The sequence below is a fragment of the Zonotrichia albicollis genome, chromosome 8 (genome assembly GCF_047830755.1).
Source record: "Zonotrichia albicollis isolate bZonAlb1 chromosome 8, bZonAlb1.hap1, whole genome shotgun sequence".
In the NCBI taxonomy this organism is placed as follows: domain Eukaryota; kingdom Metazoa; phylum Chordata; class Aves; order Passeriformes; family Passerellidae; genus Zonotrichia; species Zonotrichia albicollis.
In genome coordinates, this window is record NC_133826.1 from 6,204,539 (window position 1) to 6,227,385 (window position 22,847).

The 22,847-nt window shown below is 42.2% G+C and overlaps 3 protein-coding genes across 5 annotated transcripts in view; 2 read left to right on the forward strand and 1 right to left on the reverse strand.

Moving 5' to 3' along the window:
- The window catches only part of TUT4 (terminal uridylyl transferase 4), a 47,759-nt gene extending 46,593 nt beyond the window's left edge, over positions 1-1,166 (forward strand). For 2 of the 3 annotated variants that reach the window (XM_074545790.1, XM_074545791.1), the window contains exon 30: positions 646-1,159. In XM_074545790.1, coding sequence (XP_074401891.1) covers positions 646-737 — 92 coding nt within the window. In that variant the 3' untranslated portion in view covers positions 738-1,159. Of the gene's footprint in view, positions 1-645 lie in introns of all 3 variants that reach the window. The other variant, XM_074545792.1, reaches the window with a different exon arrangement.
- A 1,016-nt stretch (positions 1,167-2,182) lies between these two features.
- PRPF38A (pre-mRNA processing factor 38A) lies at positions 2,183-6,543 on the reverse strand. Its single transcript, XM_074545799.1, has 10 exons — positions 6,334-6,543; positions 6,088-6,247; positions 5,458-5,579; positions 5,230-5,315; positions 4,975-5,085; positions 3,668-3,780; positions 3,161-3,187; positions 2,986-3,083; positions 2,604-2,652; positions 2,183-2,517 (listed from the first exon to the last, which is right to left on the reverse strand). Exons 1-10 carry the CDS (start codon positions 6,461-6,463, stop codon positions 2,475-2,477), a joined length of 939 nt encoding a protein of 312 aa, XP_074401900.1. The 5' UTR covers positions 6,464-6,543; the 3' UTR covers positions 2,183-2,474.
- A 50-nt stretch (positions 6,544-6,593) lies between these two features.
- On the forward strand, positions 6,594-22,453 carry ORC1 (origin recognition complex subunit 1). Its single transcript, XM_074545798.1, has 17 exons — positions 6,594-6,645; positions 7,704-7,808; positions 8,168-8,295; positions 9,449-9,618; positions 9,802-10,183; positions 10,804-11,104; positions 12,483-12,587; positions 12,965-13,160; positions 13,689-13,786; positions 14,513-14,614; positions 15,117-15,288; positions 17,462-17,569; positions 18,300-18,449; positions 19,605-19,724; positions 21,113-21,279; positions 21,511-21,598; positions 22,107-22,453. Exons 2-17 carry the CDS (start codon positions 7,720-7,722, stop codon positions 22,299-22,301), a joined length of 2,571 nt encoding a protein of 856 aa, XP_074401899.1. The 5' UTR covers positions 6,594-6,645; positions 7,704-7,719; the 3' UTR covers positions 22,302-22,453.
- Positions 22,454-22,847: the final 394 nt, after the last annotated feature.

The following is a 22,847-nucleotide window of genomic DNA, read 5'->3' on the forward strand; positions in this document are numbered from 1 at the left end:
ATAGATAAAAACTTGCAAGTGCAAGACCATAGAATCATTGAGGTTGGAAGGGGTTTCTGGAGGTTCAGTCCCGCCCATCCACAGTCAGAGCAGCACTGACTGCAGAGTTAGGTCAGGCTCAGTTCACCAGGGAAGTGGAAAAGACTGACTTGATTTCAGCTCTGATGTTTATGGAATGTGAAGGTGTTCAGCATCTGGCAGAATGGGGAAAGGCTGTAGGAAAAAGACCTCCACTACCAGAGAAACAGTGCTCAAATTTGACTTGGAGGATGTGCAGCTTCCATGCTGCTGGGGGTCACCTGGTGTAAAATGAGAGATATGGCCACCAAATCCTTTTTCAAAATCTAATCTATTGGCTCTAGCAGGGTTTCCAAGTGAAAACCGAATTTACTTAAAATCCTGAAATTGTTTTTGTTAAATAACTGAAGTAATGCAACAAAATAATGTGTTTGTGAGTGTTAGGGAATTTTGGAGATAGGATTAAAGTGATTCTACCCTGTCCCATTAAATGGGTTAGGTGTACAGATAGCATTTGTGTCAGTCTAGTAAATGGCTTTATTTCTAAGTTAGATTAGTACACTGAATATAGCCAAGCACTGTTAAATATGTGATTTGTTGAAGTAATTGTAATCCATTTTCTTTTAGCTGGTCCACTGATGCAGAATAACCAGCGGTTCTCACTTCTGTCTCAAGGACACCCACACTTGAATCTGAATTACATTCAACAGAAAAAGTGAAATTGGATGGGATTGTGGGTGGGTGGGGGGAGGGGAGGAAGAAATTCAGGTTCTGATTTAAAATCTTAATGCAACATGTTTAGATACAAGATTATTTAAGACTGTTTTTAAACTGTATCATTTGTACATAGATATGAACTATAGTTTTTACTAGTATCACAAAACTGAGTGATACAAATTTCATCTATTTTATTACCCTATTTTTAAGGGGAATTGTGTTTTGTTTTATCTTGATAAACTGTAAAGAGAGAGAATTTTTAAAATTAAGTTCTTTATTTTCTATTAGCTGTATTCATACTTTGGTTGCTTCAGACTTTATATATATTGTTCTAAAAAAAAAATAAAATTAGAAGGGGATTTCATGTGTTTAAAAATTTGTCACTTCTATTCTTTACAGAACTATGTAGTGCCAAAAAAACTTTTTAAAAAGAAAAATAAAACGGCAAAAAAAGGACATAAGATTTTTTCCTCTTTTTTATTTGTATGCATGCTTGCTTTAACAGGAATAATAGAAATGGCTTTAATGTGGAGATCTTGGAAAGATGAGCAGTTTTAATAAGTGATACAAGCACCAGACCTGCTTTTTTCCATGCTGCTGTTGTTGCATGTGCTGTTGACAGCCCCTGTGTTATCCTTGAAGGAGGAGCACACCTGCTTTTCTGTTTATCAGCTTTGCAAAATCATATGCTAATACCGTGGAAAAATTAGGCTGTACTGGGAAGCAGTTTTAAAGAGGGCTTTCCATAAATTCCCTAGGCACACTTATTTGTGCTGTCAGCACTCCCAGGGCAGTATGAGAATCCTGAATCCTAAATGCAGAGTTCAGGGATAAACCTGAAGGGCCAGGAATAAAGACAAGGTACACAAAGGCTTAACACAACTGATTTTAAATGTAGTAGAAGGAGAATTATATCCTCAGTAAGAGTTTAATTATTCTAAATTAAAAGAACTAACTTGACTCAGAGAAGGTAGAGCTGAACATCATCATGGTGTCAGATTCTGTTCCCAGTCACAGGGAGGCCACAAACTGTGCTCAAAGTAGTGGTGTACTGTCTTTAAATATACTGAACTTACTCCAGAAGAATTAATGAGAGCTTTGTACTGCTTTAACCTTCTGAACTCTGTGATGGCAGCACCAGAAGCAGCAGATTACACTGAAGGAAGATTTTTACAAAGCACCCAATGATGACCACAGGTTGGAGAGCACTGTCAAAAGTGAGCTTCTAGTGAACACACTGGGTTGTGACAGCCTTGCTTCCTCTCCTGCACTGGAGCTCTGAGAGGCCAGAACTGGGATCCCTGCAGTGTTTGTGACTGAATACAGACTTCCTTTGGCACCTGACTGCAGGGACAGTGTGACAAAACAAGGCCCTGATTAGAGAATGATTCCAGCTTCAACCAGGGGACATCTCAACAAATTACTATGAAGGAAACAGCCAGGAGCCTTTAAAGACAAACCTTTCTTTTTTTATTGCTCTTCTTTAAGTTTTTACAGGCTTCAAGAAAAACAATTAAAAAAACAACCTTCAAATTCTATCACAAGGATGAGTAACTAACTACATAAAAAGTGTCCTTAGCTTACCTTTAATAAAAAAATTCAAGAAAACAAAATGAGAAAGATGTTTAAAGAAAGGGACTGCTAAAGCAGCCAGTAGAGAGTCAGCTGTCCTGTGGAGCAAACAGGACAGCATTAGACTGCAGCTCAAGGTCCTTGAACAGTGGGCTGTGTTTTGTTTCTTATTCATTTCCTCGCCGACTCTTTTTGTGACTTTTCTTAGATCTGAAACAGAAATAAACAAAAAGCCAATACTGTAGAACCTATCTTTAATTCACAAAGTGCACTTCAGAAATAAGCTAAGCCTTTACCTTTCAGGTGATTTGGAATGACTTCTGTGTCTGTGACTACGGTGATGCCCTGTGGGATAAAAAGGCAATAGTTATTTCCATTGCCACTGGAATTCTTTGTTGTTTTGCTAATGCCATCTGCTTCTAGGGACCAAGTGTGCCAGACATTGCCAGAACAACCCTAGCTTTAACCAGGTGCTCACATTAACCTCCTGGCACGGATCTGAAAACTTACTGAAGACAATTTTGCAGCCATTAAAGGAGTTCCCCAGCTCTGCTTTCATGTGAGCAGCAGTTTTATCAGCCACATTTAACACCTGTGCTACCATCTCGATACGGTGACACAGATTTTTCCTGCTGCTGATAAAGACTTGCCAGAGTGATTCTCAAGGGGCAGAAGTACCTGGAGATTTAGATCTGGATCTGTGGCGCCTCTCCCGGGATCTGCTCCGGTGCCGTCTCGGGCTCTTGCTGCGATGCCGCTCCCGGCGCGGTGATGGGCTGAGGGAAAGGCAGATTCTGAGAGAGCTGTGCCACAAATGCACATTGCTCACCTAAATAATAGAATTAAAGAGTACCTTCTTCTCTTTGGAGAGCGGCTGCGCCTGCAATTGGGAGAGAAAAGCAAAAAATCACTGAAAATCATCAGCAGAGCAGCTGTTTCATTTCCCACATCTTCAGCAACAACAGCAGGGATTTTACTTCCCATGAGTGCTTAGGACTGGACCATGCAATGAGCCAGAGTCTGGTGATGAATTTTTTCTGTTTTAGTATCAGTAAGAGCGATTAATAGGATTTTCTCTGTGGCCTCTGGCTTACATGAAAACGAAGCACCTGATTCTCCTTAACATCATCATTGTATTGTCAAATACAGCTAAGTCAGCCAGAAAGTTCAAGATTTAGAGAATGACTGGAGGAACAGGCAGAGGGGTTGACATTGGCTGTGCACTGCAATTCCTCACTTCACAAAGTGCTAAAGGAACTGGGAGGTGTCAGAGTTCTGGCTGAACTGCCACCTCCACTGCTGTGCTCCAGCTGTGTGCAGCACAAAGGTAACAACGCTGCAGAAGGAAGAGCCCCCTCACCTCCTGGGGGAGCGGCTGCGGCTGCGCCGGTAGCGCACCACCGGAGACCTGCGCGGCTTGTCCAGGTCCCTGTAGCCCCTTCTGCGGTGGTCAGGAGATGGGATCCGTTCCAGCTGTAAACAAGGGGGAGGAGGAGCTGTAAGTCCTGTTTCAGCAAGGTTTTATGTGGGATCTCAGCACCTCAGGACTGAGGTGCCGAGTCACCGAGACCACCCTTGGGGGGCTCGGGAGTCCTGGAATGTTGCCAGAAGTGTCTGGTGGCTGGACTTTGATCCTACACAGGAGACGACACCTGTATGAGGATAGGAGGATTTCACCGGGGTGAATGGTGAAGGGATTAGTTAATTAGAGGGTGAAACACAGGGTTTAGGATTTCTGTACAGGGGGGTTTAGAGAAGTAAGATGGAGGAATTGGGGCGTGTCCTGTCCTTCTTCTTCTTCTTCTTCTTCTTCTTCTTCTTCTTCTTCTTCTTCTCCTCCATCTTCTGTGGTGATGGTGGCACTTTGGGATTGGTCATTACTAAAAGTGCACTGGGCAATAAGGGTGAAAGGTATTGGGGAAAAATGATAAATATTGTACACGTAACTTTGGGTATAAAGATAGGTGACTGCCCGGAGGGGAGGGGAGTGTGCTCATGGCTGGCTGCTGAGCAGACCTCTGTCGGGCCGAGAGAAAATCTTTTAGATAAACAATTAATAAACACCGAGACCGAGAAAAGAACTGAAGCCTCTTCTGTTCCTTTGATACGCGGGCTGCCCCAAGGCCACCCCGGGCCTTTCCAGGCCATCCAAACAGCTGAAAACCGGACAGTTTTATACTATCAATAAAGATTTCTGAACAATGAATATAAATTGCAAAAGTCAGGCAGCCAAGCTTCCCCATCCCCAAGTGATTCTTATGCAGGAGTGAGTGGTGCTGCCCAAAACTGCCAACTGGAAATCAAACAACCACCTCTCATAGTGTTGGTTTTGAAGAAATACAGCAGCACTGACTGATGGCCACAGGACCTTCCACCATCACCTTTAGTTCTCTCCATTACATAGGCATATAAATCAATTAATCTAAATAAGCTTAACAGAGAGCAGACCCAGATTTGTCGAAGTCAATCAACAGGAAAACATGGCAACCTGAGAGTTGCTTGAGGGTCCAAGTCCTCACAAGCTGCTTATATGAAAACCCATTATATGGGGAGGTAAGAGCTGCCAGCAGCCTCCCCTCAAAAATCTGTCATAAGCTACAAAGTGTCCTAAAGGTTTTCAGCTTCAACTATTCGTTTCCAATACAGTTCATCAAACAGTTCACCAACCTTTTCATCTTCTTCTTCCTCCTCCTCACTAGATTCTACATCATCCATGTCTTCCTCCAGAGCACTAACACGAGGCTCAAGTTGCTCAGCTTCTTCCAGAACATAGCGTTTCTAGAAAGAATTGCACTTTTATTCAACACAACCCGAGTAAGAACAAACACCTAAGGCAACCACAGCTTACACAACAAGCCAGCAGCCAATCCAGCTACTGGTCTTGGTGCAGTCAGGAATTCCATAACCATCTACATTTCCAACCTGCAGTCGAGGCAGGATGATGTCACAGACACGTTCCTCATGGAGTAGCTCATCAATAAATTCATCCACGTGCATCAGCTCAAATTCTGGAGGTAAAAAGTAGCATTTAAAAGACAAAATGAACACTAGAGGCTAAAGTAAAGGTGAAACACTTCAGACAACTTATATCAACAGGTTATGCCACAATTTTAAAGATTTATATTGCTAAATAGACATAAGAGTGTTTACCCCCATTCCTGTTCTGACTTTTAATTTTGCGATAGTCGTTGTACAGCGGCTCCAGGTACTTGTAGCAGTCGATGGCAGTGCCTGTCAGTCTCATGTACAGTGCTCCAAGCATTCGGACATACCTGGGAAGGAAACCTTTCCATGGATCTCTGCTTCCTTAGCAGTTTAGACAAAAAAGATTTTTTTCCCACAAGTTTCTGAGGAAAATCAGTAGATGGCCAGAATACACAACCATTTATATTTGCTCCATTGCTTCCTCTACACTACCAAAACCACAATACACTTTACATACATTATGTGTGTAAGGGGACATTATCACCAACAAAAATGAAAAAAAAAAATACTGAAGAAAAAGCAGATTAACATGAATGCCTTAATGCAGCTCATTCCAAACACTTCAGGCAGAGTTTTATTATCACAGAGAGCACACGCCACAAAGATGAGCCCTTCCAACAGGCCAGGTGACAAGGACAGCAGCCTTAAAAGCAAGAAGAAAAGCTTAGTTTGGAGCAAGCCCGGTTTATCAAGGCACACTGAGAGCTAAACCCTGCACTGAGGCCCTGGCTGCTTTGAGCACTTCCCTTCGGTACAACAACCTCAACAAAGAAAAAAAAACACACTACAACTTACTTGAAGTCTTCGTTTTTTATGAACTCCACGATGATGTCCTTCTCGGGCTGGATCTGCAGCATCTTCAGCGTCAAGCACAAGAAGGGCGTGGGTTTAATGTTCCCTCCATAGACGCCCCCCACGTACTTCAGCTCCATGGCCTTGTCCACCACCAGCTCGGCTGCGAGAGGGACGGACGGGCCGGGCCGTCAGCGCGGGCTCCCCCCGATGCCGGCGCGGCCCGGCCCAGCCTCCCGCCCGCCATACCCGTGAGGCCGAAGCATTCCTCCTTCCAGTATTTGGACTCGTAGATGCGCGTGCGGATGATCTTCTCCACCAGGTACTGCGGGTTGGTGCCGTGGATGCTGTGCGCGTCCTTCACCGTACGGTTGGCCATGGCGGCCGCCGCTCAGCCCCCTCGGCCCCACTCCCGTGCGGGCCCCGCCGCTTTCCGCTTCCGCTTCCGCCTGCGGGGCGGAGCCGCCGCCGCCACCGCCCGCCCCGCGCGCGCGCGCTGCCGGGGGCGGGGCTCCGCTCGCGCTTTGGCGCGAAGTTCCATCGCGGCGCTGAGGGGACACGGTGAGCTGGGGCCGGGAGCGGGCTCGGGGGACAAAGCGCTCCCGGTGCGGGTGGTGACCGCGCACGGGGACAGGCTGCCCGGGGAGCCCGGGCACTCGCCCTCGCTGGAGATATCCCAGAACGGTCCGGACGCGATGCTGTGCGGTGTCCTCTGGGACGACCCTGCTGGAGCGGGGACATGGGAGCGAGCCGAGCGCTGTGGTCTGTTCCAGCCTCGCTCGTTGTGTGAGGGGATCGGGCCGGACAGGGGCTGTGTGAGGGGACCGGGCCGGTCAGGGGCTGTGTGAGGGGACCGGGCCGGACAGGGGCTGAGTGAGGGGACCGGGCCGGACAGGGGCTGAGTGAGGGGACCGGGCCGGACAGGGGCTGTGTGAGGGGACCGGGCCGGTTAGGGGCTGTGTGAGGGGATCGGGCCGGTCAGGGGCTGTGTGAGGGGACCGGGCCGGACAGGGGCTGTGTGAGGGGACCGGGCCGGTCAGGGGCTGTGTGAAGGGATGGAGGAAGGTCAGTGGCTCTGCGGTGCCGCCGGAGCCCCTCGGTCTCCACAATGTGTCCCGCCCGTCCCTCAGGCGCCATGTGCCGTCCGCGCTGGGGTCGGTGAACGGCACTGGGGGCTGTGAGTTGCTTTCACCCGACTTTCCAAACGAAAATTCTTACTTAGGAGAAAAAAATAATTAAAGAAGTTAAAAACCAAAACGAAACCAGAATTGAGCAAAAGCGAAACGCGGTGACGGTCTCAGGCGGCTCTCGGTGTCCCCAGGGCGGGCAGCCGGCCCCGCCATGGCGGTGACGGCCGGGGAGAGCGAGAATGGAAAAGGAATTGAATAACAAGGCACTACTAAATATCTTCCTTTTTTCCTCATCCCTCGGGATGGGTGTCTGGTGCTTTGGGGAAGGTGGGTTTCTTTGTGTTAACCAGCGCTCTTAATGCACGCCGAAAAAATTGATATGTATTGATATCTATGTATCAATTGATATCTATGTATCTTCCATGTTTCCTTTTTTTTGGTTTTAAATAATAATCATAAAGTATTTAAGTATTTGTTCATTTGTTTTAGCTTTTCCTTGGGAATCATGAACACCAGGCAGCAAAGCAAACTTATCTACTCCTGGTATGGAAAACCCTTAGCTTCAGACAGAAAGCTGAGGACTTCCCAGTACAAGTAAGTATTTATTTCTCTTTTGCTAAGGAAACTTAATAGATGTTTCTTTACCTTTCTGACATCGTTTAAGTTAACTGTGACAATATGAGTAAGGTTTTGAGCATTTTGTTGTGACACTGTATTTAAGAAAAGCATTAAGCTCTTGAATGATAAACTGTATAGTGTATAAAAAAACATTTAACCAAATCTGTGAATAAGTTTTAACTAATTGGACAACATATGAAAGCTTCCAATCAGCTTCTAATTAAGTTGTAAGAAGTGGCATAACTGACTGTAAAGTTGACAGGACATCAGGTTTAATGATGTGTGAATTATGAAGACTGTGAAATTCTCTTAATCTTGTATCTATCACTTAATAGGGGGATCGTTATTACATCAGAAAGCAGCAAAACAGAAACCTGTATACAGCTTGGTGACTTTATTTTAGTAGAAGGGATGAATGCAGATCAGCCTTATGTGGCACAGCTCATGCATTTATATGAAGATGGTAAGAGAACTAAAATCTTACTTTCTATGTGAGAAATTTTAAAATGTTTTAAAGTTACCTTTTTGATAGGGATATAATTAGCATTAACAGTATGTCACTGGCCTAATCTATTAAGAAAATCAAGTTTTGGTAATCATTGCTTCTATATTCACATGCTCCCCCAAATGTTTGTGACTGATGGCTAATTTCAGTTAAATTTGATACATAAATGGAAATTTGAGCACATTGTCATTTTTACAGTCTTTTTACGTAATTGTCTAATTTAAAAACAGTGATCCTTGAGGAAGGCAGTCTGAGCTCATGCTTTATCTAGAGATTGGAGAATCCAAATGGAGCAAGAGCACTGCAGCCCTGAAATTTGCATCTCATTTGACATCAGGCAATTTAACATTAAAGTACAAGGCTGAATAAATGGGACTTGTTACTTCTGTCCCTTGTAGAACTGCTTGTTTATACAGAGATAGATATGAAAAGAGAAATCATGGGAGGTGGGTGATACAAAAATTGTCTGAGTCTGAATTGGGAGCTACTCATTGGCTATATCTGATTCTTTTGAGCAGCTTTTGTTCTTTTTTGTGCTGTAATAGTAATACTTTGAGGGGTTTTAATCTAATTTACCTTTTTAAAAACAGAAATACACATTCCATTTTATTTATTTACTAATGCACTATTTTGTAGTACAGATGAATATTCTTTTCATGATGGAATGAAACCCATGAAACTTCCTTAAAAACAAGCTATTTCATCAGCAATATTCCCTGGTTTGTCAGCCAGTGAAAAAAGTGTTTCAGGCTTCTGAAAGTACAATGGCACTACAAATAATGCCCTGAAATTTTTCAGTTCTCCTTTTATGTCACTGCTTTTAGTCAGGGTTTGAGAGATCACATCTGTGCCAATAAGGAGCTTCTTTTTTTTTTTTTTGTGAGAGGGAGCTGCTGGTCTGCAGCTGATTGAGACCCTGTGCAGGTGTTACTTTAGCCCTTAAAATTCTCAACTCTGACAATTTAGCTTAGAAAATGGGACTTACAATCTCCTACCAGATGCTTTCTCTCCTGTGTCCAGGGAGGATTTCTACCCTGGCTGGCATTTCAGCTGCAGTCTGGCACTGTTCACAATAAAATCCTGGTGTTCCCTGGCCCTCTCCCTGTTGCAGGTGCCCAGCACAAACGTGCAGTGGTGCAGTGGTTCTGTCGCTTGGAGGAGATCCCTCAGAACAAACGGAGGCTGCTGAAAAGAGAGATTCCTGCCCAGGAGGTGTTTTTTGATCAAGTTCTTTGCTATGACACTGATATAGCTGCAGAGACCATTATCAAAACTGTCATGGTATGTACTGCAAGCCTTCTGCACAGTGGGGGAAGAAGGAGACAGCAACAGCCCTGTGGTGTAAATTAGACACTAAGGATTGCATGAGTTGCAGTAATAAGATCTGTGAATGGAAAATAGCTGAATTCTAAGTTAACAGTAAATATTAATGTATGTGTGTTTTGATATTTCCTGTTTTTGCAGGTATTGCCACTACATCTGGGCGAGGAGCTGCCTATTATCACATTAAACAAGGAGCAAACTTTCTATGTCAGACAGTCTTGGGATGGGAAGTGCTTTAAGGTTTTGTCCCCAGACACATTCTCTAAGCTGGAAGAAGCTAACAAGAAAAGAGGTGTCATCACAAACTCTTCAAAAGCATTTACTCCTTCAGACATCCTTACACCTGTGAAAAAAGAGACTGAGAGTGTTGCTCGGAGTGCCACAAAACCAAAAGACGCTGATATGGAAATAGAATCCAAACATTCCACTTCCAAGTCCTCCCTTGCTAAGGAGAGGCATTCCCAAAGGGTGGCTAATCATGACATCAAAACCCCAACAGCAAGGAAGAAGCTGGAGTTAAACAGTATGTATATGGCAATATTCTGTCCATTCAGTAGTTCTGTATATGCTTTGTGCTTCTCCCTTTTGGCTAATTTGATTCAACATCAATATTTTGAACTGCCTTGTTCAGCCTTTGGCATCAGCCCAAGCCTTGTAGGCACATCACTTGTTTGTCTTGTCTGTTGTTTCAAGCACTCTACTGCTGCTGCAAATGCTCTATTTGTATCTGATAAATCTAAATGAAAGTGCTTGTTGACTGAAATGTGACCAGTCAGCCTCACTTGCTCTCAGAATGCCCCACTTTCTTTAATCTTCCTGCTAATTGTGTACTAAAATGTTTACATTGAGCTGGTTGAATAAACATGTTTGATTCTGTATAACATGCAGTATTTTCAACATGGAACCTGACTGAAGTTGTAAATGATGCAGGTGAGTTAGAAAGCTGAAAAAATCTGTTTGTCTTCCTTTTGTTTCGTAATTATTTAGAGGAAGTGCCTTCTAGTGATCCAGTTCCGTGTTACTGGAGTGAAGTGTAAATTTGCTTTCATTAAAACAACAGTCAGCTGTACCATGTCTTCTGAAAGTTAACCAACCCAGCCAGATTGAAGCCTGACAAAAGTTCATTTTGCTTTTCATTTCTAGGTCCCACAAGATCCAAAGCCAAGCTGTTGGGATGTGAAGTTTTGGGTCTTTTGGATGATGACTGTGATGCCATAGCACCACTAGAACCATCAGCCCCTAAAAGAAAAGTGAAATTCACAGGTGAAATTTTAGGCTCACCACCAAAGATCCCCTGCAGCAATGCCAAGTCCAAGCCAACATCTGAGACTGCAGAGCACCATCAGAGGTGCAGTGACACCACAAGATTGTCCCCCTACACTAAAGTCAAAGATTTCAGTGGAAAAGACAGGAATCTTGATGAGGAAGACAACATTCTGTTACCGTGAGTGACAGCATTTTTATCATGGTTTTTTAATGGGATTGCTATTCATATCAAGCACACTTCTGGAGAAAAAAAGTAGGTGAAGTCTGTGCATGTGCCAGTTTTGCCTGTTGAGAACAGGGAGAGAAGGGAGAGAGCCTCAGCAGTGACAAGAACACTGTGAAGAAGCACTAGGAAATGTTACCTGGAGGTGAATGAATGGTCAGGGAGATCCAAAGAGGACTTGACTTCCCAGATGGAAAAGCAGTTCATGATTCCAAGAACAGAGAGATGATGTTGGAAATGGGAATGGTGGGATGATAGGAAAGGAAACTGAAGCCATGTTGATGGTTGTTCTCATGGTGATTGTACCCACCAGCATGGATGAAAATCCATTTCCCTGCACTCCATAATCAAGGCTCAGATGTGCCTGACTTGTGACAGGGATGCTGGACTGTAGAAAGTGGTTTGGTTGGCCTCAGGAGAGTCTTCATGAGAATTGTGTGTATGCTTCCATTTTATGGATACTTCATGAGAATTGTATGTATACTACCATACTAATTTTTACATAGGAAAGAAATCAAAGCCCAAAAAGCACAACTATACAAGTATGTCTTAACACAGTCTTTAAAAATGGCATAAAGTGGGGAAGGAGAAGAAGGGAACAGACTTTCTTGTGCAAAATGTTGCAAGAAGCCAGAAACCAGTCCTTTGCCTCTTTCCAAGAGTAAAAATGTGGATGCAACAATGGAATTCCCACTTTTTTTTTGTCACTAAATATATACAGCATAATAATGTTTACCTTTCATTGATAAGGTAGTGGCATTTCAGTAGTATTTGTAGATCTTAAAAAACTTCCAAGAACTGTCAACAAATAATAAAAGCATCTGGAATTCATCTCATTTTGTACTTTGAATCAGTAAGGAAGTTGTGTAGTAGCAGTAAAATGTTTCAGTGGCAGGGTTGAAGAAGGACCCAGGAAGACAACCAAGAAATATCAAAACACAAAGAGAAAAACTAAATTTGATTTGCCAAAGGGCAAATCAAAAAGATGCCTGAAGGAAATAAAATTTTCTCTTAAAAAATAGGTAAAAAACATCACCTCTCAACAAAATAAAACTACAGCTGTTCTGAGCCCCTGTCCCTTCAGTTTGGCAGTGCAAAATACAGCAAATATTTTGTTTTCCTTGGCAAAGATGTATTGAAGACACAGTGCAGGAGGGGGGAAATTGTGCTGCCAGCATCCATGCCATAGCCAATCTGTAAATAACAAATAAGAATTCATGCTGGATGGACAGTGGTAACAATTGAGCCTGAAGTTTGAAAGGCTTTCTCTGTGTCTTTGCAAGTGTGATGCAAAGAGAGGGAATACAACCAGCTTTGTTTTCTTTCTTTGCAGTTTAGTTGGATTCCAGAAAGCGAGCAGCCAGACGCCCGTGCTGACCCCTCGTTCTCGCAGAACGTGTGCACAGAAAACCAGTGCTCTCATTGCAGAGCAGATCAGGTAAAAACCCTGCAGCCAAGATCTCCTGCTCACATTGCTCTTGAGAGCTTGAAGCCTTGAGAGCTTGAAGCCTTGAGAGCTTGTCTGCCTTAATGTTGAAATGCAGATGGTTCCAGAAGCACGGCTTAATTGCAGCTCGAGTAAAAACTGGTTTGTGTTCAGAAACATAAAGCTGACTCATGGTATTCTTCAGAAAACTGACTTCCTTAAAACCAGTCTGCTAAAAAGCCATGGAAAATTAGCAGCTGAAGTAGAAAATGTTTTGGCTTGCTGATTACAAGAACTCCAGAAAAAGCTGAAATTGTACAAATGTTGCTCTGTTGTGTGTAGATTGAATGTATTTTTTTTAAAGCTTAAATAATTTCTTTTTCTCATAGTATGTTGGACCGGGAAGATTTTTCATCTGACTCTGACAGTTCCTACTCTTCAAGTAGTGAGGAAGAGGAGGATGATGATGATGATGATGTGCCCTGCACACCAGAAAAAAAACCTAAATCTAGCAAAGTATTCAGCACCCCAAAATCTTCAAGGAAGTCAGCAGTTCACACTCCTGCAAAGACACCGAAGAAAACTGTAAGGTTCCACACAAAAGAACTATTTTTATTATTTCTGAGCCAGTTATTTGAATGCTTGATGCCTGTGTGCCAGAGTAAAATATTGAATCCCTTAGTTTTTAATGAAGCATTATCTGGATTAATTTAATCTTTGATATGAGTAGGTTATGGAAATATATAAACCATTTGTTGTCAGTATTGTTACAATATTGATCAGAAAACTGTAGCCTAAACAGGGAAATTACCAGCTTGGATGCTGTTTCTTAAGAACCAGCTCATTCTGTTATGCAGCACTTCAGAAAAGAACTAACAACTCAAAAATTCTTCAGACAGTTAAAAGGTGTAATTGTCACCACCCCCTTTGCAGTTTCCTTTTTCTCTTAGCCAGAAAACACCATAAGGCTTGTTTGGTAATTCCCTGTGTAAATCCTGTTTCTCAGTTCATCTTGTGCTCTGGCATAAGTAATGCTAAATCATCAATGGTTTGTTCCCAACAGAAATTTCTGTTTGTAGAAAATCTGCTTGAGGGTGTCAATTCTCTTTGCAGGGAACACCCAGAACCCCCCGGAACGCAACCCCAGAAATTCCCCGGCGCGTCCAGGCAGCCCAGGAACCAGCCAGTGTCCTGGAAGAAGCCAGATTAAGGTAACCTGTGCTCAGGAAAACCATCTTCATTTTGCATCAGGTGTGCAGAGCAGGCTGTGCTGAAATGGGGAATGTCACCTCTACCATTTAGAAAAAAAATAGGTAAAAAGGTATGGTGGTCTGATCCAAGAAGAGTATTTTATAATTTACAGTACAATATTAGATGTACAAATAAAGGTAGTATTTAGCAATTTCAAGTTATTTTAACCAGTCCATAGTAAGTTCTTCTTCAGAATTAGGTATCTTTATTCTGTGCAACACTAGAAAAAGAAAGATCCTCTCTGATTAGCTGTGGATTGCAAAGGTGCAATATTTGTCTCTTCTTGGTGCGTGAAAAAGCTTTACTGGTATTACTGTAGATCTTCACAGTGGAAAAAAAGGCATTCAGGACTGAGTATCTTTCAAATTGAGTTTTAGTTCTATTTGCTCTCTGCAGCCTCTCCTGTTTTATCCTACCTTTGCACTGTGCTTTACCTTACCTTTGCACTGACTTACAAATGGTTAGTGACTTAAAACAGATGATCTCTATTGCTGCATAAATTTAGAGCACATAGAGAGAGACCAGGCTGTTTCTTTTGGGATACTTGACATTGATGCTCAGACTTAAAAGTATGTAAGAGAAATTTGGAAAATCCCACACAGGAGGAAGGTGAGCATCTCTCTGTTTGCATCAGTTCTTCAGAGAGAGCAGCAATTTTAATTTTCTTTTTCTTTTTTAATTCAAAGGCTGCATGTTTCTGCTATCCCAGAATCTCTGCCTTGTCGTGAGGAAGAATTCCAAGATATCTACAACTTTGTGGAAAGCAAACTTATTGATGGCACAGGAGGGTGAGTTTGGCAAGACTTGTGACAAAGATCACATTTGTTTATGGCATAACAGCAGTCAGATTATATCTTTTTACTTTATATTTATGAGTTATATTTAAAACATTAGCATCATTTAAAGTTCCTCATCCAATTTTCCTGGTGTTATGTGTAGAAAAAATGTGGGCTTCTTTATTCTACAGATTCAAATTAAAGATCAAATTATAACTGGTCAGTTTTAGAAGTCTGGAAAGTTATTTATTTTTTTTAAATAAGGTAAATTACATTTATAAAATGTTTGAGGTTGTTAATTACTTCAGTAATAACAAGAATCCTCGTGATCCTCCAATGAGGATTGTGTTATGTTATTTACAATCTGAGACACATTGTGTTATGTGGCTCAGATTATAAATAAAGATGTAGGCAACTGAAGAGTCAATATTCAGACTGGTGTCAGGGTCAGAAATTCCAGCTCATAAATCCCAGGAGCTGTTACCATTTTGCTCAGGCTGCTCCCCTTTTGTAGGTGCATGTACATTTCTGGAGTGCCTGGAACAGGTAAAACTGCCACTGTTCATGAAGTAATTCGGTGTCTTCAGCAAGCTGCAGAAAATGAGGAGCTGCCCCCATTCCAGTGTGTGGAGATCAATGGCATGAAGCTGACAGACCCTCACCAAGCCTATGTGCAGATATTAGAGGTAAGGAAAGCGTTCTCAGTGGCTTCTGGGTTTGAAAGAAGAGATCTTACACTTTGCCATCACATCCTTGGTATGTTAGTGTTCAAGGCACTTATCAGTACTTGCCAGTCCCTCCAAGGGACTGTGTGCTTTTATCTTAGAGCAAGTTAATTATTTTCTAACTTAAGGCCTTAGCCATCTTCTTGAATTGTTTTGCTTTCTGCTGCATAAGGGTAGTGGCTGAGAAATAGCCTGGTTTATTGCATCTACTCATCTAAAAACAATCTAAACCAGCTTTTTATACTTTCCTATGGTGTAACTTTTTCTGCTCATCTGCTTAAACAGCTGCTACAGTGACAACTCTGAAAGTCAGTGTAGCAGTGGAATAATTACTGAGAGGGTCTTAATGGTTAATTGGTCAGTCATAAGAGTAATTCAGCTAAAGAGGGACCATCTCTATCAACAAAAAGTATTTCTGATATCCATTACAAACCAGTCTGCAGTATCCATCTGGGACTACTGACTGTGCTTGTGTTGTATGGGTGGGAATTAATCTTCTGAGGACTGGATTAAGATCACCCAGTAGGTATTAGACAGTAACTACTCAAAAGCTTTCTCAGTCTAGGCTAACTTTAAACCAGTGACCTGGAAACTAAATGCTTTCCTGAAGCATCTGTTCCATTTTAATATAAACTTCTGCTCCATTTATTTAAGTTTGACATCATCTTTCTGAGCAGGGAGTGGCATGCATTAGTGTCCTAGTGTCCCAGTCCTCATAGCTGGGAGTTAAATTTGCATATTTGCATCCTTTCCTCAAACCAGCTCAGACAGTGTCTTGCTGAGGGATTTGCTGAGGCCAGGCCTCTGTGTTTCCTCAGCATAGTGAGAGGCTTCCTGACAATTACCTTATTTCATGGTAGTGGGAATGTATTTTACCATCCTTTGTTCCTATCCCATTCAGCATCAAATCTGAAAATGAATAAAGAATAGGCCTTTGGAAGTACAATCTGTTGCCCCCTGCTAGTCCTGAACTCTAAGGCAGCCCAGTGAAATCTCCTTTAGGGGAGTACAAAGTCACACAAACCAGGGACTTCTCCAATTCCTTCTGCCTCAGCTGCTGGCAAAGAGCCCTTAGTGAGAGCTGGGCTGCTGCTGCTCTCCTGATGGCTGCAGGTCCTGATCCCCTTTGCTGATGTTTCTGTGCATGACTGAAGCAAATTCTGGAGCTTCCCTTCTGCAGTTACCTCACTGCTGTAGGAAAGTTTAGAGATGGAACAGGGACTGGAAGCCCTGGACAGATGGAAGAGATAAGGTTCAGTACCTGGGTAAGAGTCCATTTCCACCACAGCAGCTCAGCTCTGTGGTGCATTCAATCCTCAGCTCCAGAGCTGCAGAATCAGGGGTCTCTGGGGTTCAGCTCCTTGCTGGGACTGATTTGGACTGTCCTGGCTGAATGGAAACATGAAACAAGTAGAGGTTATACATTAATCTTGTGCTCTGGCTTGTTTAGTAATTATCAAATCTTAGATTTATAAGAGATTTTAGAAAAGAAATACAGTTTTCAAATGCAGTCTCCATTTGGCTTTATTGCTGGACTTTGCACTATGATGAACAATCAATTCAGCATCTGCACTAATTCTGAAATGCCATGTTTTGATTTCTGGGTATTTTGAACTTGCAAGGGAAGAGGTAATATAGTCAGCTGATCTGTTCTGCCACATAGTTGCAAAAGGTATTGCAGATATTTTTTTAGTTGACAGTTGAATAAATTTAATTATAGATCCTGCTGATGATTCATTAGAATTTTAATAGCAGTCCAAGATTACTCAAGTCAGACTATTCTTCTCAGCTGACTTAGGTTTTCAGTAGGTGTGTGTATTCAGAGATACCCTAGAGATATGCTGGGTTTAGAGCCCTCTAGACTGGGTGGGTTCAGGATTTCTTAGTGATTCTAAGACAGATTGCAGAGAATTCTGTGGGCCTTTCTTTTTAGCTATGCATTTTTTTGTTTCTCTTCTCATTTATGGGCAGTTCTTGGTAGACCAGAGTGTTTTATGAGCGACTTTCTCAGTTTTTTTACTCCCTCTTGGAAAAAAACAATCCAGGTGCTTGGTGTTGATTGTTAAGAGGTGAAAGTTTGTATTTCAGGGGTTTGGTGTGATTAACCTGCAATATTTGTTCAATCCTTGTGCAGTTCTTGACAGGTCAGAAGGTGACAGCAACCCATGCTGCAGTACTGCTGGCAAAGCTGTTCAGTACCCCTGGGCCAAAGAGGAAGACCACAGTGCTGATAGTGGATGAGGTGAGACAGAGAATCCTTTGTTTACTTTCCTCCAAGGATTGTAAGAAGTGAGTTTTTGGTGGATGGAAAATTATGCATGCTTTGAGTGTATCACATGTGATGTAACAGGAATAGACTTAGGGAGAGGAGATGCAAGTAGTTCCTCTTACCTATTTAAATTCAGATTCCTAAAAAGGCTGAGTATCCTGTTGCCATGTTGTTCTCTGCCCTGGATTTCATATTGCTTTTATATTTTGTTATTCCAAGACATGGAATAAGTTGTTTGTCAATTCTAAATACCAGGGGATTCAATTGTATTTTGTTTGTAAGCTGCTGCTTTTCCAGTGGGAAAACTCACAGAGAAATAAGTCACACCCAGTTTTGAAAAACCTTGAATGTGCTATGTTCAGTAATAATCATATGCACTCTTATTTTTGCTGCAAGCTAATTGAGGTTCTCACTTGGAGGGGGTTTGAATCTTGTTAGATGTAGGGGTATCACAGTACTGTTTTAAAACTCCAGCTGTTGAACATTTACTGTTCAAGGATGTTCTTTTCCAAAATGGACTAGAGCCCTAATTCAGCAAATGCAGTCCTGTTAGTAGATGGATAAAGGAAAGGCAACAGTTACAGCTTGTTCAGAATCACTTGAGGAATCTTCTGTACAGAGCTGTTCTCAAAGCCCCATCAGGTATTGAAAATAAGAGGCCATTCCTTTTTCCAGTCTGATTTTTATCTTTTTGTCCCTGCAGCTTGACCTGCTGTGGACCCGGAAGCAGAACGTGATGTACAATTTATTTGACTGGCCAACCCAAAAGCACTCCAAGCTGATCATCCTGGCCATTGCCAACACCATGGACCTGCCAGAGAGAATCATGATGAACAGAGTAGCAAGCAGGCTGGTATGTTCTAGCAGTTCTCTTGCTGTGCCATCAAAGGAGAACAGATTAAATACTGCATGCAATCAAAAGCAATCCAGGAGAAAAGTAGGGCTGGTTATATCAAAAGCTGAACAGTGGTTTGTATCATTCCCTCTCCTGAGGACTGATAATGAACATATAAATCTAAGTTCAGGAGCCTGTTTGCTAATCAGGTATTATGCTGATACATAATGTTCTTGTAAGAATGAAATAAATATGTGGATGCCTAAGATCTGGATAATCAAATGCTGTGCTTCATGGTTAAGCTGCTTACTCTGGAGTTCAGGAGAATTCTCTTCTGGTTTCCCTTCCTCTTTCCCCTTTCATTCCAGGCATCTACTTCCCTGTTTGCCATCATCAGTTGGTGGATTATATAAAAGTATCCAACAAAGAAAATTGGATGCACTCTCCACTTGTTTTGAATGTTTTCCTAGGTCATCTCACCACGGTTCTGAAAAGTGATTTGCAAAAACAGTGCTCTGTGCCTCTATCCTTCCATGACTCAAAAGCAGCTCCACAGGGTGTGAATTGCTTTCCCCCACCCACTAAACCCACTGCAGATCAGCTGAGTCCATACAGTCACAAGAGAAGTTTTGCATAAGAAATTCAAAACTCAGGTCTCCTGTAGGATGAAAGGCAGAGCACCATCTGTAACATGGATTGTCCTCATCTGAGGGCTGCTCTTATTGGCTTGAGCCACAAGAGGGTTTTAATTCTTGGCTGATGGCTAACTTGAAGTCAACACACACATATTCAGATTAGCTAAAGAAGACATTATTATTTTTCCACAGCTGCTGCTGTTATGGTATTAAGAAATAACACGTAGACAGATGTAATCCAGATATTTTTGTATAGGTGAGCTCTCATTTGTTTAAAAGTTTTTATAAGAGAAATCTGAATTCTGATAGCAGCTTCACTTGCTCCTCAGGCCTTTCAGTGGGGAGATCCAACCAGTGGTCCTCACTGAGCCACAGTTTTGTGGATTTGTACATTTGTTTCACAAATGTGATTGATTAAAGCGTGTCACTGGGAAGGAAAGGATGTGAAAAACTAATTGCCCTACCAGAAAAAGTGAAAGTAACCACACAGGCCATGTTCAGCAGTTGAGAGTTCTCACTGTGTTGTCATTTATTGCAGGGCCTCACCAGAATGTCCTTTCAGCCCTACACCTACAAACAGTTACAGCAAATTGTTTCATCCAGACTGAAGGGAGTGAAGGCCTTTGAAGAGGATGCAGTTCAGCTGGTTTCCAGAAAGGTGAGCCCAGAGCAGATCAATGTCCTTCATGCTGCACTGGCTGCAAGGTGTGGGGGCAGCAGGGAGACTTTGTCACAGCTGTTGGGCCTGGTTCTGTGCTTGTGTCCTGGATTGGGGCACAGTTAGGCCATGCATTATCCAGGGTATTTTCTCAGAAGGCATTTCTAGAGCAGTGTCCTTGCTTTTTCCACCTACTCTGAGAAGGCAGCAGATATTCCAGGAGCTGAAGGCATGACAAGAGTCGTGATGATAAGATGTCAACTGTCTGCACTGTTTAGCATAATGTGAGTCACTGGAGAATCCTGAAAAAGATAACATGCCAGTGGCAGTGGAAATAGCCTTATAAATTTTATTTCTCAAGTTATTCAGTGCTCTGTCATAATAAATAATACTTGTTCTTGTTTGCAAGTCTTAATACTCAGTTGTACAAAATGTAAGTAATGCATTGGGGATCAGTGGCTTCTCAAACTGAGATATGTGTGCTGCTGATGTCTTAAATTAGCAGCTCTATATTAAAGTAATCTATTAAAATTATGTCAAAACAACCTGCATCATTATAGCATTAAAAAAGAGTGCTCATAAATATGTCAGAAGTAAGTACAAGCCTGTGTTTTGTTGTGAAGGAACCACCTCTCTGTAAGAATAATAGTGAGGGTTTGCAGAGGAATAATTGCAGTGTTTTTCTACTATGAGTTTTCTTCAGAAATATAGAAATGTACCTTGCAATTAGATTTTCTACAGGGTTTCTCATTTTTGGCCCCAGCTGGGTTCTAGGGCTTTTGTACATTATCAGCATCTGCTGGGAAAACTAGGCCAGTACTATATGTTGTGTTGAATGTTCATAGCTTTATTAAAACTGTAAAGCACAGTTGGGGTTTTAACAAGTATTTAGCTATAGAAATTTCAGACACCTAAAAATTTTCAGGCACTTGTAACAGTAAATTGACTATCCTGGATATTTCTTTGAGACCTTCTAAAATTTTTAGTGTACTCTTAAAATCAGTATTTTAATGAGTGTAGCAAAACTGAGTTTTTTGGTGTCATAGCCAACCCCTTTTTTTTCCTTTTTCATGAGCTTGGATTATAAGGGTCATCACTGATAATTTGAAACCTTTAATTTTTTTTAACCTCTGACTTCTATGTTACAGCAAAAAGTTCTGCCTTGAATTTATGACAACCAGATCAGGGTGGGGGTGTGGGAGATGTGGAGAGTTTCTGTTGGTTTTGGTCAGTAAGCTTTGTTTTTCAGCATCTGGGAGTGTAGGGACGCACTGCTCTCCCACTGGGAGCAGCTCAGGGTGTTGGGGTTGGTTTGTGTGCTGATTGTTGCTGAACTCTGTCCCCAGTGTTAGGAAATGTTGTCCCACATGTGTGACATTGCCTTGCAGGTGGCAGCGCTGTCGGGGGACGCGCGGCGGTGCCTGGACATCTGCAGAAGGGCCACGGAGATCTGCGAGTTGGCCCGGCAGAAGAGAGCGCCAGAGATCGTCAGGATGGCCCACGTCACTGAAGCCATAGATGAAATGTTCTCCTCACCATATGTCAATGCAATCAGGTAAAAATATTTCCTTTGCTTTTGTGTCCCTTTCACTGCACTGGTTTTTCACAAACAAAAATGACGATGCCAGAGTTGCGGGCTGTGATACGATGGGCGCTTGTGGCATAAACTGCCCAGCCTGTGTTTAAATATGTAGCTTCAAGGATTTCCCTTCCAGACTTCCTCCTGATGTTTCATGGGTTCTGAGCTTCACAGATGGATTTTTATCTGTTTTGTTTTTTGACTCAGGAATGCTTCATTGCATGAACAAATCTTCTTGAAAGCAATTTTGGCAGAGTTTCGCAGGGCAGGAGTTGAGGAGGCGACAGTTCAACAGGTATGGGGCACTTTTGTTACTGTGACACCAGTGATCTGGATCACTGGGTGGTTTTATGGTTTTTGGCCTGCATGTTAAAACATCTCATACTTGTACCTAACATGCTTTATAACAGGAAGAATCAAAGAGAAGCTGAAATTACTAGGCAACAGTCCAAGGAGGAAAACTGAAAGCCAATTCCAAGTTGCACATCACTATTTTTCCTTCAGAGAGGCAGATATGTCACTGGTAGCTTTGTTTTTTTTAGTAGACCCATAAAATACTGGGTGCCAGCAGAGCTGTGAAGACTCTGGAGTAGTCATGAGTAGTGTGGAAGCTAAATGTTAATACTTATACAAAGATGTAGTTCTAAACATTTTTATAGAGAATTCCAGCATCTAAACAGGCCGGAGCTGTTTTATCTCCATCCATGGATGTGGGGGGAGGGCAGCTTCTCACTGTGTCACCTTGTCACTCAGCTGCAGCAGGCAGTAAACATGACCTGTGTCCTTTTTCTTTTTCTCAACAGATCTACCACCACTACGTGGCTTTGTGCAGGGTGGAAGGCCTGCAGAGCCCCACGGTGTCAGAAATCATGGCAATTTGTTCAAGGCTTGGTGCCTGCAGGCTCTTGCTGGTGGAGGCCAGCACTAAATATCTGCACATGCGGGTGCGACTGAACCTCAGCCAGGACGATGTCATGTATGCACTCAGGGAGGAATAAAGCAAAAGAGATTTTATTGCTTTTAATATGTATAAATATTTTAAATACCCTCTATTTTTATTTGTTTTTTAATTATTGATAAAATGGAAATAATGAAAAGTATTTTTTTAAAAGGCTTTGCTTATGTTTGATGTATGAAAGCACTCTTTTAATAATAAAGAATTAATTTCAAAGCATTTTAAGTATTTCAAATTATTTCTTTGTAGAAGTATTTGTAATTGCTGGTAGCTTTTAACTGAGGTCTATGAACTTGGAATGGGTTATTTGAAGAAGATTACTTGCATCACTTTTTTTTAAGGCTCATGGTGTCTTTGGCATTCTGTAGATTTTCCTCAGTGACTTACATCCAATGAAAGGCATTGCTAAAACGGGCTTAAACTTTTCCTTACTAACATAATTAAAAGGAACTTCCAGGTTGCAATCCAACATAATTAAACGGAACTCCCACTTTGCAAGGCAGGCTCGCTGTTGGAATGGAGGAAGCTGTAACAATACCTCGAACACGAATGGTGCCATTTGAATACCCCACTCCTTTGTCTGGCCGAT

What these genes read in the sequence shown, in the direction of transcription:
- PRPF38A (XM_074545799.1), bottom strand. Translation starts at nt 6,463, where the DNA reads ATGGCCAACCGTACGGTGAAGGACGCGCACAGCATCCACGGCACCAAC. An exon ending in CGCTCTCCAAAGAGAAGAAG is followed by an intron (nt 3,084 to 3,160) that starts GTACTCTTTAAT and finishes CCTTTCCCTCAG; the next exon opens with CCCATCACCGCGCCGGGAGC. An exon ending in CATTCCAAATCACCTGAAAG is followed by an intron (nt 2,518 to 2,603) that starts GTAAAGGCTTAG and finishes TTTCTGTTTCAG; the next exon opens with ATCTAAGAAAAGTCACAAAA.
- ORC1 (XM_074545798.1), top strand. Translation starts at nt 7,720, where the DNA reads ATGAACACCAGGCAGCAAAGCAAACTTATCTACTCCTGGTATGGAAAA. An exon ending in CCTATGTGCAGATATTAGAG is followed by an intron (nt 15,289 to 17,461) that starts GTAAGGAAAGCG and finishes ATCCTTGTGCAG; the next exon opens with TTCTTGACAGGTCAGAAGGT. An exon ending in CCATATGTCAATGCAATCAG is followed by an intron (nt 21,280 to 21,510) that starts GTAAAAATATTT and finishes TTTTTGACTCAG; the next exon opens with GAATGCTTCATTGCATGAAC.